This window comes from Perca flavescens, chromosome 5 (assembly GCF_004354835.1).
Source record: "Perca flavescens isolate YP-PL-M2 chromosome 5, PFLA_1.0, whole genome shotgun sequence".
NCBI classification, from domain to species: domain Eukaryota; kingdom Metazoa; phylum Chordata; class Actinopteri; order Perciformes; family Percidae; genus Perca; species Perca flavescens.
In genome coordinates, this window is record NC_041335.1 from 24,572,262 (window position 1) to 24,589,656 (window position 17,395).

A 17,395-nucleotide genomic window follows, 5' to 3' on the forward strand; every position below is an offset into this window, starting at 1 on the left:
GACACACTTAATGAAAACGTAAATACGACGATTGTTTGGCTCTTAATAATTAGGGCCTATAGTCTAGAGATCATTACAATAGTATTTATCATCAATAGTTGATAAAATCCTTTAGAAGTAACAAGATAAATAACCCCAAACCCAAGATATTTTTTTCTTCCGTTTGTCCATCAGTGTTGTCCTTTTCTTTTTGTTATTAGGCTATGTCTAGATGAAGTCACATACAGTCTCCATTTCCTCACATTTCTGGCCTGATTAGCTCGCTCGTTCTCTCGTTTTGATCTAATAGCGGGAATAAAAACAGAAAAAGAGCCGAAGGGTGGGGCTGGGAGAGGGAGTTAGGGGCAGAGTAGTGCGGTGGGGGTGTTTTTGAAAAGTCACTAAGTGAAACTCATGGACACTGTGTGCTCCAGCGCTTTGCGCCGCAGTGACGCGATGCTTGTCCCTCTCCACATGTCACTGTCCGGGGAACTACACAGCTGCGGGGAGCCCGATACGTTCGTGGGGCCGGATAGAGAGGCCGACATTCCGGGGAAATGCGACTGGTAGAGGTGGGACTGCAGACCGGAGCCGTTGGAGGAAAGGCCGTTGGAGAGACCCATGGAGTTTGGTGGTGGGCCGGGGCCCAGACTGCACTGTGACAGGGACTGTGGCATGCCCGGCTGGCGACCCAGGGCCGACGGGAGCTGCAGCTGGGAGACCCCCGGCATCCCTGTGGCCCAGCGAGAGTCGTTGGCGTGGAAGGAGCACAGGCTGTTCTCCATGGCGGCCGCGGCAGAGAACTGTGGCAGGCCCGGTGTTGGGAGCAGCGTCCCCGGGGAGCGGAAAACATTGGTGGTCTTCTTCCTTTTCTTCCACTTAGCGCGTCTGTTCTGAAACCAAACCTGCAAGCAGAGAGACCAGACCGTGAGCCGTCAGAAGGACAGACTGAGAAGCATATGGCTGGAGCAGGGTCTGTTTATATTACGCTGTAATGAGGGCAGTAAGGTGGATGTTGGGAACATGTCCCTATATACAGTAGGCTACGTGTTTGTGCAACCATGGAAGAAAAATACTATTTACGCACGATATCTCACCACATTCGGACTAACTTTAGAGCTAATTAGGGTCTTTAGAATAATACAACAAAACTAATTATATATAAATATAATGTGTTTATAATAATAAAGAAGAATGTGTTTGTCTTTGTCGCCAAAGTAGTGTCTCCGTGTGTGCTTACGTACTTGGTGCTTATTCATTTAACCTTTTATTTATCCAGGTAAGTCGATTGAGAACAAATTCTCATTTGCAATGACGACCTGCCACATTCACACGGTTACACAGTCATACCTGGAAGCTGCCCAGTACGTAACCAAAGTCAGATCTGCTGGCCAATGAGCAGCTCCACTGGAGCGGTTGGGGTTAAGGGCCTTGCTCAAGGGCACCTCAGTGGTGGTAATGAGGGAGGGACAAGCTTTGCTCTTTCACTTTCCCCGCCCAGATTTTTATCCTGTCGGTCTGGGGATTGAACCGGCGACCTCCCGGTCACAAGCTCTCTTCTTTAATGTTCTTATGTGTTGTTGATTTGTCTTAATGTGTGTCTATGCACTTTTACCTGTGTCTACTGCATGTGCTACTTGTGTTATGTTTTTCTCATGCCATCAACCTGCCAGCTGTCATGATCTGGAATAGTAGTTGTGTCATTTTACGTGCCTATGCTTATGTGTTCCTGTTTTATGCTTATGTGTTGTGTGTATTGTTGTAGCTTAATGTTTTAAGCTATCAACCTGCATGGCTACATCTGGCACATTTACATGTTGGATTTTGTGTTGATTAATGTGCGTTGTCCATAAAGACATCTAAAAAAATAAAAATAAAAAATAATATAGGCTATGTAATTGTATTCCAGAAACATAGCAAGCAAGGTGGCTGGTGAAATCCATCCTGCAGTGTCCTTGAGCAACACAAATTCTCTACCAGCTGTAGGACCTGGTCTGAACCTGACCCTATAGGCTACTGTCTGTGCCAAACGAAATTAACAAGACGTAAATGTAGACCTTCTGCAATTGCCCTAAGGACCTCTTACATTCATTGTCACTATATCCTAATTGGTAGGACTTTGATGGAGTACTGTATAATATCAGGTGTAATTTATGAATCGTTCGAAATTGCATTAGTACAGCCTATATATAATACTCTTCAAGGAGGCTATTGTAAATTCCAACCATTTGGCTACTGTCAACATATCATGTGTTTTAAAGACCAGAGTGGAACTGAAATAGTTAAAATGGGTTATGAATTTCATTGCAGCGTAAATAAAATACAATATACAGAAAGCTTTTGTGTAAAACTCAGCCGTCACTGGGTTTTTTATTACTGGTGTTCCGCAGCAGTGGGCTGAACAATTTATCTTTATAACATCTTATTTACAAGCAGATTAACTGAAAATTGCACTAAATATTGTGTAGACTTAAATACAAATGGCCCGCATTACTTTACACAATTCACGTAAACATAAAACCCATCCAAACGCACGCGCGAGAACCACAGACACACCGACCCGCGCACGCAGCTAAAAACGTACGCGCGTCCCCGTTGGGCTTTATAAAGATTTCATCATCTTCGGGCGTGATTAATGCGCGCGCGAGGCCGTGAGTCGATGCCTCTGTATTAAAAGTGAAATCTCGCTCTCATTCCGCTCAGCCATCCGTGAAACGTCGCCCAAACCCATTACACTCGGGGGAAAGAAAATGCAATTTCTCATTCCATTAAAAAAGTGCAATACATTCTTGAGTCCTATTAAGACGTCGCTGATAGAGCATTTTAAAGGAGAGGCTGTGGAGGCACGCACGCGGCCAACACGCCCACTGAAGGCCGCACCTGCACGACCTGCACTAATGTTTACCAACAGCGAGCGAAGCCGACCTGAGCGGTTAGGATCCTGCACTAGAATCAAGAACTGATAGTTAAGGTAACTAATGATTATACTGGTTTTATTGCTTTCAGCGGGATAATTTGCATGAATCTCACATCACTGGTTAATAACCCGTTCACATGTTATAAATAGGACTGACATTGGTAATGTGTTTATCAGAGCTTGGTATGTTCCTGCATGCTTGTTCAAATAAGCACTGTATGACCAGTTAAAAATATTTGGTTGGTTTTATATGTTCAATTTCCCAAAGATAAATTAAATTATAATTGTAATCACTGTAAGTAAAACAAATATGTATATTTTGTGAAGGAAATTCTGTTCTATATATCTTAGCCATTATTTTGGCCAGGGTAACACCCCATATTTGTTATGGTAAAAACTATATTATACATTATAGTAAAAATAATAATAAAATCCTAATATTACCATGTAATTTCATGCAATTGTTGCAGGTCCACAGAAACAAAATAAATGAAAATGAAATTAGACACTCAACAATTTCCATATTTCCGGGGACAATCGCCACAGGTTGCGTTATAAAATATTTTAGCCACCAGAATATTTTTGACTTTATGAGCACTGCTTGTTATCTTATATCATTGTACAAATGACACATGTTTTAGCACCTTGGACAGAGCAATTTTTTATATTAGATGGGGCAGGCTTCTTAAAATTAAATACTGCCTTATATCAAGCTAAACTTGAACACATTATGGGATGTTTAAATAATATAATTTAATTAAAATGCGATTGAGTTGGCATATTTTCTCAAACAACTGTCTGCAGAACACAACGATAAGCTCAGGGCTTTTTCACATGAGTATACTTAGGCAAGATATAGTGCTGAATATAAAACCAAATAAGAAAATATTTTTGATTCTATTCTTTTAAATGACATCTGCACAATAGTACACTTTAAGTTATGATTTAATGTAACTTATACTTCACCAGTGGCGTCAATCCACCCTTTGGCTTCGATATTTTAAGCAGTTGCACCCAAAACTTAACACCTAATGGCCACACAATTTCAAAGTGACAAAGAATTGAAAATACATTATGGCAAAAATTATTAGAAGTGACCAAACTATATTTTACAAACGCACATTGGTCCTGAATCCTCTCCTGAGGTGAATCTAGCCTATTTTGCTCACTGCCGTGCAGGTGGAATTAAAGGATGATTTCGAACATTTATATCGTGCTGGAAAACCCTTTAAAATCCAATCTGGACCCAAAGCCCCACCCTGCCATATCACGCCAGTGTGTAAAATCCACAATAAAAGTGTTTACCTGGACTCTAGACTCGGTGAGGCCGATCCTCAGCGCCAGTTCTTCCCTCATGAAGATGTCGGGGTAGTGGGTTTTGGCGAAACTGCGCTCCAGCTCATTGAGCTGCGCCGGGGTAAAGCGCGTCCTGTGCCGCTTCTGTTTCTGTTGGCTGGCGGACTGACTGGAGCTCTGCTGCGGTTGCTGCTGCTGCTTCTCCTGCTCCTTCCCGTTCACCGGCATGCCGGCAGAGTTGGATCCCACAGTGGCGATGTCTTCTCCGGGCAGGAGAGTGGTTCCCTCTACAGAGTCAGAACCAGGGGCCATGTCTCCTGGATGCCCCTGGTCTGGCACCCCACCACCCAGCCGGCACTTGAGAGCCTCTCGGTGTCCGAGTAACTCTGCAGCATCCTTCATCCCTGAGAGGATGAGGAGGCGAGAGGCTTTGAGTAATGGCAAATATTACAGCGCAGCATCTTTAAATGAGAATTACAGTGCATGCAATAGCTGTGCTTCTTTATGGCAACAGACGTGTATTAATCCAAAGTGTAAGCTACAACAAATAAACTAAATATAGCTTCGGTCGTAATTTTAAACCGCAATTTCTGCTGACAGAACATTCCTCATTCCTGATAAATAACTGTAAAGAATTGCTTCAACCAACGATAAACCACTTAGCTGTTAACACAATTAACTACACAGTCTATCTATCACTTCACAAGGTTAAATAAGAAGTTGAAATCTTACACTGGAGTTTAGGGCCGGAGTTTAGTGATGATAACTCACCGAGCCGAGCATCCAGGAGGTCGGCGTGAGAGAGCATTGCGTACCGCTCCAGGGTGAAATGCGCTCCAAAAAATCCCACAATTTTGGGGCAATTTAAAAAGTATATATCGTCTAAATGAACGAAAATTCGGTTTGTGGTTAAAAAAGGAGGTCCCTTGCATTATAATGTCCTTTAGAGCGATGGGGAGGCGCTTATTAGTTGAAAGAACCCGTGAGCTTCCTCAAATAAGAGCCAATCAGAGCGGGAGTCTGGAAATGTCAGCAACGTGACTCCCCCCTCTTTTTCTTTTTTTTTACACACTCAAGCTCGCACGCGCACAGACCCACACGCGCACGAAACACTACAATTCAATTCAATTCTCTGATTTATTAGCTTTTCGTGCTGAAATTATTCCACGTTAAACATCTTAATATGTTTGTTTAATTTCATATAGCACGTGCCATGACAGGACTCCTAGATATACATGTAAAGTACTGGAGGTGAGCTCATGCGAAGGCTTGTTTTAGTTTTCTTCAGGAGATAGGAGCTACTACTATTTGAGCCGGAAAATGTTTGCCCATTGTCATTAAACAATTAGCCGTATCAAAATCTCAATTTTCAAATCACTGGACTGTCAATTAGACTAGTTAACAACCAGTAACCTTACGTAAGAAAAGGGAGACTTAATGTCAGAAAATAACGAAAACATCTATAGCCTATAAATTACAACAGCAAACAAAAGCCGATTACTCTTGTATATTTATAAAATATTGAGAGGAATAGCAGACTGAGTGTATTTTGTACATATCACAGTGTGGACTTAACAAGAAAAAGATGCAGCCTAGGAGATGAGAAGCCTTATAACGCAGGCCTTCATTCAGCACCTCAGAGCCCCACTTCCCTCCCGTCCTTGGATCACAAACAAAACGAATATCGCCCCCATTCCCCCATGGCAGGTGATTTGTGGAGACAAATCGAGGAAATAAATAAATAAACTAGTACAGATGGATTTAAGCTCCGTTAGTGATCGGCCGCTTTACTCCCATCGACTTTTCATCAACGCGGGCGCAATTAAAGGTATTTAGGCCTGTTTGGTTCAAACAAAATCAGACGTGGTAGACTCTAAACGATTGTGCCCCTTTAGCAGTGGTCCATAGGTCTATTATACAATTAACAGGACAGTCATTGATCTGCGATCCACTCTTACTTCTCAGACAGTGCTGGTTAGAGAGGGCTTTTGGCAGATGTCAGGGTGAGCCTGGTGAATAGACCACCGCCTGGGACTAAATAGGTTTCTTTGCAGCCGCACAAAGGAGGCGTCCGAGCGAGGACTCCCCTCTCCTCCTGCACCACATAGGCAGCTCATCTTTTATGCTCCTCAACCGCAATCTGCCGGGACGCAGGGAAGTAGCCTATATGTGGTACAGCGTGAAAACCTAAGGAAATGGACTGGTGCATGGTCCACTGAGATGAGGAAAGATGTGACCAGCTCCCGAAGGTTCAGGAGAAGCAATCAGCAGCAGCAGCAGCAGCAGCAGAAGAGGCTCGATTCGTTTGATTGTGACCATGGAGAGAGGAGAGGGACTCTGTGTGTTGGAAGTTGTAAGGCCAACCTTGCATGCGTTTGTGAAGGGCTTGAGCCAGGAGAGACGGTCTGTATGGTTTGGAAGCTGCTTGATTTTTTTATTTATTGTGTAAGCATGAAGACAACTGATGTAATATAAAATAAATAAACAAAACTTAATTTTTAACTCATTAACTCATGAAGGTCAGAGATAATTTTATATGCATTAATAAAAATATAAATGAATAATTTATGATAAAAATATCTAAATCACGAATAAAGTGAATGTAATAATAAATTACACTCATTTAATTCTAATTCAAGATAATTTTGAGGCTTTTTTGAGGATTAACCAATTTATTATCTCAGTCTAATTTGACGAATTGATGTTTTTTTAAACATGTAGTATTAGCAAAGGTAATATGCAGGTGTATTATCTTATGCTATTATTATTGCTATAACAACAACAACAACAATAATAATAATAATAATAAAATCGTGTTGCGCCTTTTTTCTATAGAAAATTAGACGCGATAAATAATTTTAGAGATATTGATTTCACAATAATAATAAGACGAATAAGAATAATAGTAATACATGCATATTAGATTATTATTGTTGAAAGTATTACCATCTATGCCTTTAAAGGTCAAAGCCTAATTCAAAATCATTAATATGGACGTCCTGTTTAAATGGCACGTGTAAAAATCAAAAGGTTGTAGTTATTGTTGACAGTATTTATCTGAAGACCTACATGATAAATATTGATATTGTGCTGTGTTGCAGTGAAAATAGCTCGGATAGCAGACATCCCCTCAACTGTCCGATGCTCAGGCTGTAACTTATTGCTGTAATAACAGGAACCCACTTGAAATGGGTCTATGTCTCACTCAGCCTCCCTAACTGGACCGCATCAATCTTCCCCAGTAAAAACACACTCACATACAATCCTCCCGGGTTAATGCGGCGCATCTGAGTGCGGAACGGCTGTTTACACGCGAGGAGACACTTTTAATGGAAGCGCAACAAAAACAAATGCAATTTTGTAGAGCAATTTCAAAGATCAAGAATTCCGTGTCCACCTTCTCCGCGGATTTTTAGAAATCAAACTGCGGTAAATCCATTGCTCATATGGGCCTTTGCAGAACAGGTTAAAATAATTCAAGTAACAGAAGGCAGATGCAGGATAAGATCCTTTACACCACAACCAAATTGTAACATGGACCAGCAGGCGAGCTGGTTGTTTCTTATGGTCAGACCTTTTGCATCTGCTTTCACTCAGTTAAAAAAATCTTAAAGGAAAATCGATTTTCCATCTGCAGAAACGGCTCTCTAACAAATTACACCGTATCGTTTTTTGCAGGTGATTTGATGACAGTCGGAGGAATAAGAAGCAGACCAATAAGTGAGTTGCATTCGAACTCGAGAGATGCAGAGAGAGGCTAGCCACAGACAGGCAAACCCATTAGAGGCGCCCCTATTCGGCCACCCAGCCTGGTTGCACCACCCCACGCATCTCATGCCCCAATTAGGCCCTGTGCCCTCCGCCTGGTCTCCCTTACTGCGTGATCTGGTGGACAGAGCGGTAATCACGGCTTCAAATAAAATAATCAGCAAAGAAGAGCGATTTCCTTAATGAGGAAGAAGAGGCGTGTGTCACGGAGAGTGTGGTGTGGTGGTGCTTGAGTGCGTGCGTGCGTGTGTGTGTGTGTGTGTGTGTGTGTGTGTGTGTGGGGGGGGGTATTAAAACCAATGAAAGTCACAAAAGGTATCATTAACACATGGTGTTCAGAGTATCAGCAGCTTTAAAAAAAAAGTCTAATTATCAGCTGTTAATAGTTGACCCCATGCTCAGCTATGTACAATTTGTAATGAAGACAAACAGCAGTGTGAACAACCTCAGGCTAAAGTCAAAGGCACAATGTGGTTAATCAACTTTAAGTTCAACACCTCATGTCGGTCAAAATTAAACATACAGGTGGAATGTTTCAACAAGTTTATTGGTTGGGGGAAAAGTGCAGATACACAGCAACACTTTCCCATGTTTTATTGGGTGGACTTCTGTAGCTCTTAGACATCTACTGTGGATTTTAGAGGCAAAATCAGGAGTTTGGAGCCCTAAGCCAACAATTCCTCCAAAAGACTCAGCTGTAAATTCACACAGCCTCATACTGTACTGTATATCAGAAATACACTTATCTACAACTCAACATAACAAGGACAATCCTGGTGAATGCAGGTGAATGTAGAAGGCCTCTATAGCGCCTAATAAAACTGTACCATATGTGTGCTGTTGTGATGATTTAATGACTAATAGCTTGTTCTCTACAAAGAGACCATAAAAATGGACTATTCAGCTAAAATTCTCTTGGATGATTAAAAGACTATAACGTCTGATTAGTCACACAATTGACTAAAAGGTGGCGGCCCTAAACATCAAACAACAATTGAAAGTCCGGACAACAAAAGGCCAGTGGGGCTGCTGATGCTGGGGATTAATATGCATGTATAATCAGGATATATACCCAAATCATAGATGCCTGTATATATAAGTTATCATATCACTGAAACTCAGAGGAGCTGGACCTGCCAATATATGGTGCCAAAATCCCAATTTTGGTCATTATAGTAATTGTAGTTTCATCTGGATTTCTATAGCAACACATTTCTGCGCCCTTTAACATGAATAAACTCCTTTAAATGTATGGTGAACTATATGAAATTTAAGTCTGTTTGTCTGATAAAAGCTTGATTCCACAAGATCATGAGCCCTGTTTTCATTATTTCTCACTAGTGGCGGCAGTGTAAAGCACATCGCTTGAATGTTTTTTTTTTTCAGTGTTAATTTAATTTGTGTGCATAAATACCTATCTTAACTTAGTCTTGCTTTGCCAGACCTTCCTCCACAGCACTGCGGAGGAGGGTCTGGCTAGTCCACACAGCATTCCGGGATAGGAGAAAAGCAGTGCTCTGGTTTATTGGCATTTCTTTAAACCAATCACAATCGTCATGAGCGACGCTAAGCACAGGGCAGAGCCAGGGTGCCGCTGCAAAATAGCCTCGGGAAGGAACTTGTTTTGGTGGAACGTGTACATTTAAAAGTTGTTAGTCGTGCAACAGAAAACTCAGATTGGACAGATAGTCTAGCTAGCTGTCTGGATTTATCCTGCAGAGATCTGAGGAGCAGTTAACCATAGTCCTCATAAATCGACCAGAGTTTTAAATTCCAACATAAAGAAAGCGGAAGGTACCGGACATCTGGCCGAAAAGAGTAGCAACAATATGTCACTAATAAAACTGCTAGAGCATTATCTGTAATCTGTTGTATTTACAGTCTGACCTCAGTCATTTAGGTTTCTCCAGCGGTCTACAGATCTAATTCCTTTTCTTCCCCGACACCTTGACTTTCCCTCCAGTTCTGCTTCAGCTATTAGAATATGTTCTTTCTTAAGTCTGGTCATTAGTTAGGTCCATTACTGTGGCTCCATCATTAGGAAGCTTTAATGCATCATTGAAGGTAATGAGTGCCTTACATTACAGGTGCCAGCAAGCCTAAGACTCACTGAACGAGACTCTTTTCCACACTACAGCCTGAAAACAACTCCAGTTTTACTAATTTTACCCCAAAAAACTGTCAGAGTGAGGTGATGGCAGCATAACAAGAGCTAACCAGTGATCTGATGTAATATTTAACGCATTGTGAAAGATTTTATTTACATAACAAAACCAGAGATTATTTGTGAGGAATGTAGATTAAGTAAAAGATCACATCAGTGATAATTTAATAGTTCTAGACGGTGAGAATAACTTATCAAACTTACTCAGACATACAGTACATACATACATTCTCCCACACACACTTGTGCTCCTAAAATACCAGATAAAGGGGAGGACTTGGGTCAGTAGTGTCTCTGAGTAGCTTGAAATTAGAAACATGTGCTGGTAATTATCAAACTGCATCAAAGCCACGTCATGCAATTTAATGCCTCAGCAAATTAAAGAATAAATGGGATCAGTCTCTTTGACCTTGCTCACTCTGACTTGCCAAACTTGATCTACCTGATACTTCAAGTGTGTGACTCGCTCACTCTGAGACATATATAGACACACACACACACACACACACACACACACACACACACACACACACACACACACAGTGGAGAGAAAAAGAGAAAGATACATGTGCACATAAACACGCATCCTAAAAATTAGCTCTATAGTTGATTGTGTGATGATAGGAACAATGTAAAAGCATTGCAGTAAAACCTATAAAATAAATGGAGAAAGCACACACATACACCCACTGTATTTCTCTGTTGTCGCCTCACAGCCTGCTCGTGTTTTCAGCTCGCCTCTCACTTCACAAATCCCACACTTTCCCATCCATCCATTCTCTTTATCATCCTCTCCTCCCTCTCTCTCTTTCCTCCTCTCCATCCACTCCACCACATTTCTGCAGCTTCTCTGCTACCCCTCCCAAGATTAATTGATCATCAATTTAGCTCTAATTTGGACCAAGTCAGCTGGTAAATGGGGCAGTTTTCCCTGATTGTTAGTGAAATGTGTGCAAGTACATTGATAAATTTTGATTATTTATCAATTACAACCAAATGAACTAAATCTATTGAATAAATTCTAGCCTGATTGCCATAATAGAGTTTGAAAATATGGCTATTGATAATGATTTCGGCTAATAGTCTCTTCCGGCCGTGGTTGCCGGCTTGTCGGAATGACAACACAAAACTCATTTTTCACAGAATCAGCTGAGTGAGTTCAAGGCCCATCTTTCATTAATCAGTCACATTACGGAGCTGATACGCCATAATATGCAACGCTTTCCTCAGAAAGACTCAAACACTTTGTCATATTTTATGTCAATTACCAGTCATTTCGTTGTGTTCCATCAAGACATCATGTAATAGTTAACATATGCTAAGGTAAAGCTCCCCTGTCCCGCCCTCCGCGAGCTCCATTGGAGGATGCCATCTCTGTGTTTGAGGGGAGACAGGGGGCTGATGATGAAATGGGCCCTGCTCTTAATTTCTTATTTTCCTGAGCTGAGGCGCTTATGGGAAGGGTGGAGCACAGGCATTTTTAAATGGACCTGCCACCATGTTTTCCTAAAGTTAATGGAAAAGCAGCTTGCTGGAAAATAGGATAGGGAAAAATTGGAATTAGGTTCAGAGGCTTCCACACACAATAACAAGGGATTACTATGAGCCAAGGGCACATTTTAGCACAGACATACAAATTAAGGCTGCCATATTCTCACAGCCTCACACTAAGAACTAAAAGTGATCTTTTTTTTTCTTTTTTTATTCATCATTTATAAGAGAGGTGTGTGACACAATTTCTCGGTCTGAAATTGTATTAAACAAACTAAAGTGCAAAAATAACATTAGCTATAAACCACGTAGAAATGGAAGCATTAAAAGTTCCGTTCTGTTAAGTGATTTGAACTTAAACAGGTTTTACCTCTGCAGCCTGGCCAGTGGGAGAAAAAGAAAGGAACTGAATTTACTGCAATATCAGCCTTCCTTTTTAATCAATGATATGAGCCCCTCTGCACCAATCATGGCTGCTGGAAGCAACTTAATGATCAGCATTTAGACTGGGCAGGTAAACCCCTGCGCTATAGAGCCAACACAGGGGCCAACTGCAGGTGAATTAACCCAGTCCAGATCTAATATGCTGTTGTCAGCTCTGGTTAGTTCATGGCTAACCGTGGCCTGTATTGGCAGTGGCATAGCATCCAATGGTGTCTCCCTCCTCCCTCATATGCCAGCAGGCAGCTATCTATAATCGATGGCCACCTTTAATTGGACAGGCTGTCTGTTAGTGGACACCGAAGGTTGTGCAAGAGGGGCAACACTGTATTTACCACATGGTTATTGAGGATAAATAGGTCGGGGACGTCGGAGGTGTTCTCTATAAAAAGCCAATCAGGGCTTCTGCTGTTGCATACATTACAGTCAATTATATTTCAAAATTTCACACAGTGACCCTCAACTATTTCATAATATATTCCAGTCATAAATGCTGGGATAGGCAAGCAATGCTATATATTTTTTTTAAAATACATTTGTTATATAACAATATATGCTACATGCTGAGCCACTCTGCCCATAACAACTTTTTTCATTGATACATTATTGCAAAGGCAATGACATTACATTAACTCTGTAAACAAGAAAGACAATCTAACAGTTTACTATCTTACACACAATTCTTTCCTGTGCTACAAAAATAAACTACCATTAACGCAAATGTAATTTAAGCCTAATAGAACTGAGTGGATTATTATATCCAAATACAAATCATTTTCACTCCTCTAAAAATATAGGTAGATTGGTGTTATTGAATCAGACAGAAATATCTTCACTAATGTCATCAATAAATGAAATCAGACGCTAGCAGCCTCGTTTTTATACTGAGGTAAGGAGGTCAGAAAAAAGGAGAAATGTGAATTAATTCTCTCTAAGCCGGAACGACCTACTGATGCTGGGTTAAAAGGCTTTTCATTCCGTATTCACATACTATTCATTATTTCCAAAATTAACTCCGTAGAATAGGCTACACTGCCTTGACTAATATGCCTAAGTGACTTCCTTTATTTCGCCCCTTGATTTGAACCTTTGAGGTGCACGGGCCTGGGCAGAGTTAAAAATATCACCCAGATATGTAGCTGCATATGTTTAAAACTGGCCTACATGTTATTTAGAGTAGCTGAGGCACCCTATAATGAACAATGCCCTCACAGTTGATGATTGCTACCCCAAATCCCAAGCCTCTACTCTGCTCTATTTTATTATCAGGCTACTAGTTTTTAAAGCTACGGATTGCCAGTGCTGTGAGGAGGCTGGAAGCAGGAGACAGAGGGCCACCGGTGGAAATGCTGCTTTTGGCGCAGCCTCTAATTGATATTGAGCGAGCTGCTGGTGAGGAGCACACGGGGCCACTGCTGGCTAATCTATGCTTTAATCAGCGTGTGTAATGAGATTGGTGGCACGCTCGGAGAGAAAAGAGACTTACAAGCAACGTCTGTCAGGGTCCGGGGGAAAATATTGGCTCTAATTGTCGTGATTAAAGAAAACTAGAAGACGTTGAGCTGTTTTAGAAGGTGTGAGGGAGTCTGCTTTCCTTCAGCACCACCTGAGCTAAGCCCCTCAGGCACTGTCCAAGGTGCTGAAGTTGTAGACGCAGGTAACTGAAACACAGGCCCTATAACTGCTTCTGCAGGCCACTAGTGAACATGTCTTTATGTCTCTTTCAAACCTGGATTCCCGTAATTGTTGTGCCTACAGCTTACAAGAACCTGATCACAATTCTTTTGAGGTAAGCTAATTAGTGAATGGGGCTGCTATTGTAACGGAACAATCCGTACCGAAGGGAGAGGCAGGAGGAGAAGCAGGAGAAAGCCAGGCCGCAGACTGAATAGCAAGCGGAACATTAGTAGAGGTGTGTGTGGGAACACTGTCTGGCAATTAACAGGGCATCAGGGCACACTCACTCACATGCATATACAAACGTATCCATGCATGCACACATGGGCATAACACATACAACCTCTCTTTCACTCAAACACACACACACACACACACACACACACACACACACACACACACACACACACACACACACACTCCCATAGGACTACAAAAATACTAGAACACATTTTAACAAAATGTATCAAATGTACCAGTGTGATATTAAATAAAAATAACTAAGCAAATTTATCAAACAAGAATAGTAGTTTCAATAATAAAACATTTTGAGTGAGTGAGTCTTTATTGCATGTTTTCATTGCATGCCATCTTATTGTCACTCAGTGTATGATTGACAGACAGAGAGAAAGAATGGAGAGGTAGAGGAAGAAAAACAGCGCAGGGCAGCCGAGCGCCATTTTACACCCAGAGCTTCAGCAAAGCTTTCTGACAGTCTGCCTGCGGCTGAGATTAGCCTCATCTATCCGGTGTCAGGGACGGTCGTGTCCAGAAAATCACAGCATAAACGGGTCTGACTGAGGTGAGAGAGGGAGCGAGACAGAGAGAGAGAGAGAGAGAGAGAGAGAGAGAGAGAGAGAGAGACAGACAGACAGAGAGAGAGAGGTCAATGGATTACTCATACAAACAGACTGAAATATACTGCAGTGATGTGGGAATGTGCAGGGAGGGGAGGGATGAATTGGGTTTCCATGTGACAGAAACAGAGCACACTAGTCTTCCCCGACCGAGTCCACTTCCTGTCCCCGGTGATAACACTTTGTCCTTTCATCAATCACACCTGCATGAACAATGCAGACACACACATTCTTAACACATTCTTGTGTATTCTAAATAACGCAGTTGATGTGTAAGCAAAGCCTGTATTTCAAATAGATAGGTTGTTTTTATTATCACGTAACTGATAATGATCTCAATGATTTGCCGGCTGTGTGCAAGGGCGTAGAGATCATCATGTACGCGGATGATGCCGTAATCTACGTACAAGGGAGGGATATGGAGCAAGTAGCTAATAAATTGTCCTCAGCCATGAACAAAATAAGTAATTGGCTTAAATCTTCTTGCTTAACACTAAACATCAAAAAAACTGTTGGAATGTATTTCGCTAAGTCCAATAAAGTTATAGATATGCCTAACATCTATTTTAATGGACACAAAATTAACATTGTCACAGAGATAAAATATCTAGGTGTCCATTTGGACCAAACTCTAAGTTTTAAAAAACATATTAAAAGAAAGTGCAACTCTATTAAATATAATATCTCTGTTTTTAGACACATTAGGAATAGTTTGACAATTGAAGCATCTTTCATGTATTTCAATGCCATGATCTCACCACACATCACCTACTGTTTGTCCTGTTGGTCTCAGGCCAACGAGACACTCAAATCCCTCAGATCGGTCTATAATCAAGCGTTAAAAGTGCTTGATAGAAAAGCCCTTCGCTATCATCATTGTAATATTCTCAGTAAATATAAAATATTAAGTTTTGATTCCCTAATTAGATATACAAACTTAAGAACTGTCTTTAAAATTGTTAATAATATTGCTCCACCCTCAATGAAAAAATTTGTAGAACTTTATTCTGAACATACAAACAGAACATCACGCTCCACTGCTCACAGAAATTGTGCTATCCTGAAAAGATCCTCTGCCTTTGCACAGACAGCCTTTTCATTTAAAACCATTAAACAATGGAATCAACTCCCAGGCAGTCTAAAGTTGTCTGTAGATTTGAATCATTTCTCTCAAAACTTAAAGAAATACATCCTTGATAACCAGCTATGTGAGCATCAGCACACTTAAAAGTTTACAAATGTAATATTGAGGTAAATGTTTTTGACTATGTTGTATATATTTTAAGCTGTGATGATTTTTTGATTAGTTTTTTATTTAAACATCTGATTAGTGTAATCTTGCATGTATTTCTTATTATTATTGACAGTTATTTGTAATATGTTTTAATATTGTGTGCACCTGCCCGGGGACTGCAGATGGAAACTAGCATTAGCTAACTCTGGTACAAAACATCTTTTCGTAAGATTAATGTATTTTGTACATTGTCCCTGACAAATAAACAAATAAAATAAATAAAGAGGGATTTCCCTCCCAACAAATGAGTTATCCACCAGCCCACAAAAGTGACAATTTCTCTGACAAAATGATTGATAGCACAAACTGGAAATAAATCATGGCACTTTTTAAAGGTTAGAAGGCACTTGCAATCATTGGCTGACAAAATTATTACACTTGCTTGATCCTATAAATTTAAGAGATATGACTATGATATGATAAGAATCTTGGTTGCTGTTGTTATAGCCTTAATTATATTGTTTTGTCTTATTTAACGACAATCTTTTAATATATATATACATATATACATATATATATATATATATATATATATATATATAAGATGAAACACTATATATATATATATATATATATATAGTGTTTGATCTTATTTAACTACAATCATTTGCAAAATGATTGTAGTTAAATAAAAGTGAAAATATGTGGGAAAATAAATGGGCTATATGTTAAACCACATACTGTAAATATAACCTAATAGAAATTTCACTAGCAGTCATTTTCTTAATCAAACCAGTACTTTTGTAGACAATTTTAAAGGTTATTTTTCAGTTGTTCAGTCATTCCAAACCTGTATGCTATTAGAAATAAATTACGTATATTTAAAAAGAGGTTGGACTGTGTTTACCTTTATTTTTGTAATATTTTTCCTAACAAATTGGAAAACCTAACACTGGAGCATTTCCTCTCTTTATCTGTGCTCCCCATTTGTAAAATGTCCGGCGGGATGGAGAAATGGAGATATCAGGAGCGATCGTATTTATGAGGCTTTCTGACAAATAGGCGCAGTTACGCTCTGTCGGCGCACTGCCTGTTTACATAGGCCAGCTCCATTTCAGCGCCAGGCATTTATGGAGCGTATATGTGCATGTGTATTGATGTGCTTGCGTGTGTGTGTGTGTGTGTGTGTGTGTGTGTGTCGTCCACAGATGGCCTGACCTTGGAGAGGGTCACCTATGAGGAGGTGATGCATCCCAGAGAGACAGAAGACAAACCAGAGCTTTGTGGACACAGACAGCTCCAGCAACCTTCCAACCTGTGAAGCTGCTGAAGTTTTGAAGGTGACTGCGTGATTTTTTCCTCATGCACCTGGAAATGCCAACATCCAGTATGAACTCTGTCTCTCCCAGGCCTCCACTGCGCTCTAACTGCTTATTATGGCTCATATTGGAACGACCCAGAGTTATTTCCTTTACAAATAAAGTGCCTTTGAAAGAGATTAGAGAAATATGTATGAATTTCAGCCTAATTTATTTGATCATCCCACATTACAAAGCAGCGTAGTGCTCAAA

General features: G+C 40.6%; 1 protein-coding gene and 1 long non-coding RNA gene across 3 annotated transcripts in view; both read right to left on the reverse strand.

Moving 5' to 3' along the window:
* Positions 1-344: 344 nt before the first annotated feature.
* LOC114556145 (homeobox protein orthopedia B) lies at positions 345-5,000 on the reverse strand. Of its 2 annotated transcripts, none has more exons than XM_028579013.1 (3): positions 4,964-5,000; positions 4,202-4,596; positions 345-884 (listed from the first exon to the last, which is right to left on the reverse strand). In XM_028579013.1, exons 1-3 carry the CDS (start codon positions 4,998-5,000, stop codon positions 381-383), a joined length of 936 nt encoding a protein of 311 aa, XP_028434814.1. In that variant the 3' UTR covers positions 345-380. The 2 variants fall into 2 exon arrangements, with proteins under 2 accessions (XP_028434814.1, XP_028434813.1); XM_028579012.1 differs by having other exon boundaries at positions 4,925-5,000.
* Positions 5,001-14,368: 9,368 nt separating this feature from the next.
* LOC114555892 (uncharacterized) overlaps positions 14,369-17,395 on the reverse strand; it is a 44,119-nt gene continuing 41,092 nt past the window's right edge. The window contains exon 4 of the long non-coding RNA XR_003692603.1: positions 14,369-14,530. This is a non-coding gene — a long non-coding RNA (uncharacterized LOC114555892). The remainder of the gene's footprint in view (positions 14,531-17,395) is intronic.

Bases quoted from the DNA above. Each gene is read 5' to 3' on its own strand.
- LOC114556145 (XM_028579012.1), bottom strand. From the start codon at position 5,000: ATGCTCTCTCACGCCGACCTCCTGGATGCTCGGCTCGGTGAGTTATCA. The intron at 4,597-4,924 runs GTAAGATTTCAA...TCATCCTCTCAG, and splicing joins CTCCGGCCCTAAACTCCAGT to GGATGAAGGATGCTGCAGAG. The intron at 885-4,201 runs GTAAACACTTTT...CTCTGCTTGCAG, and splicing joins TCACCGAGTCTAGAGTCCAG to GTTTGGTTTCAGAACAGACG.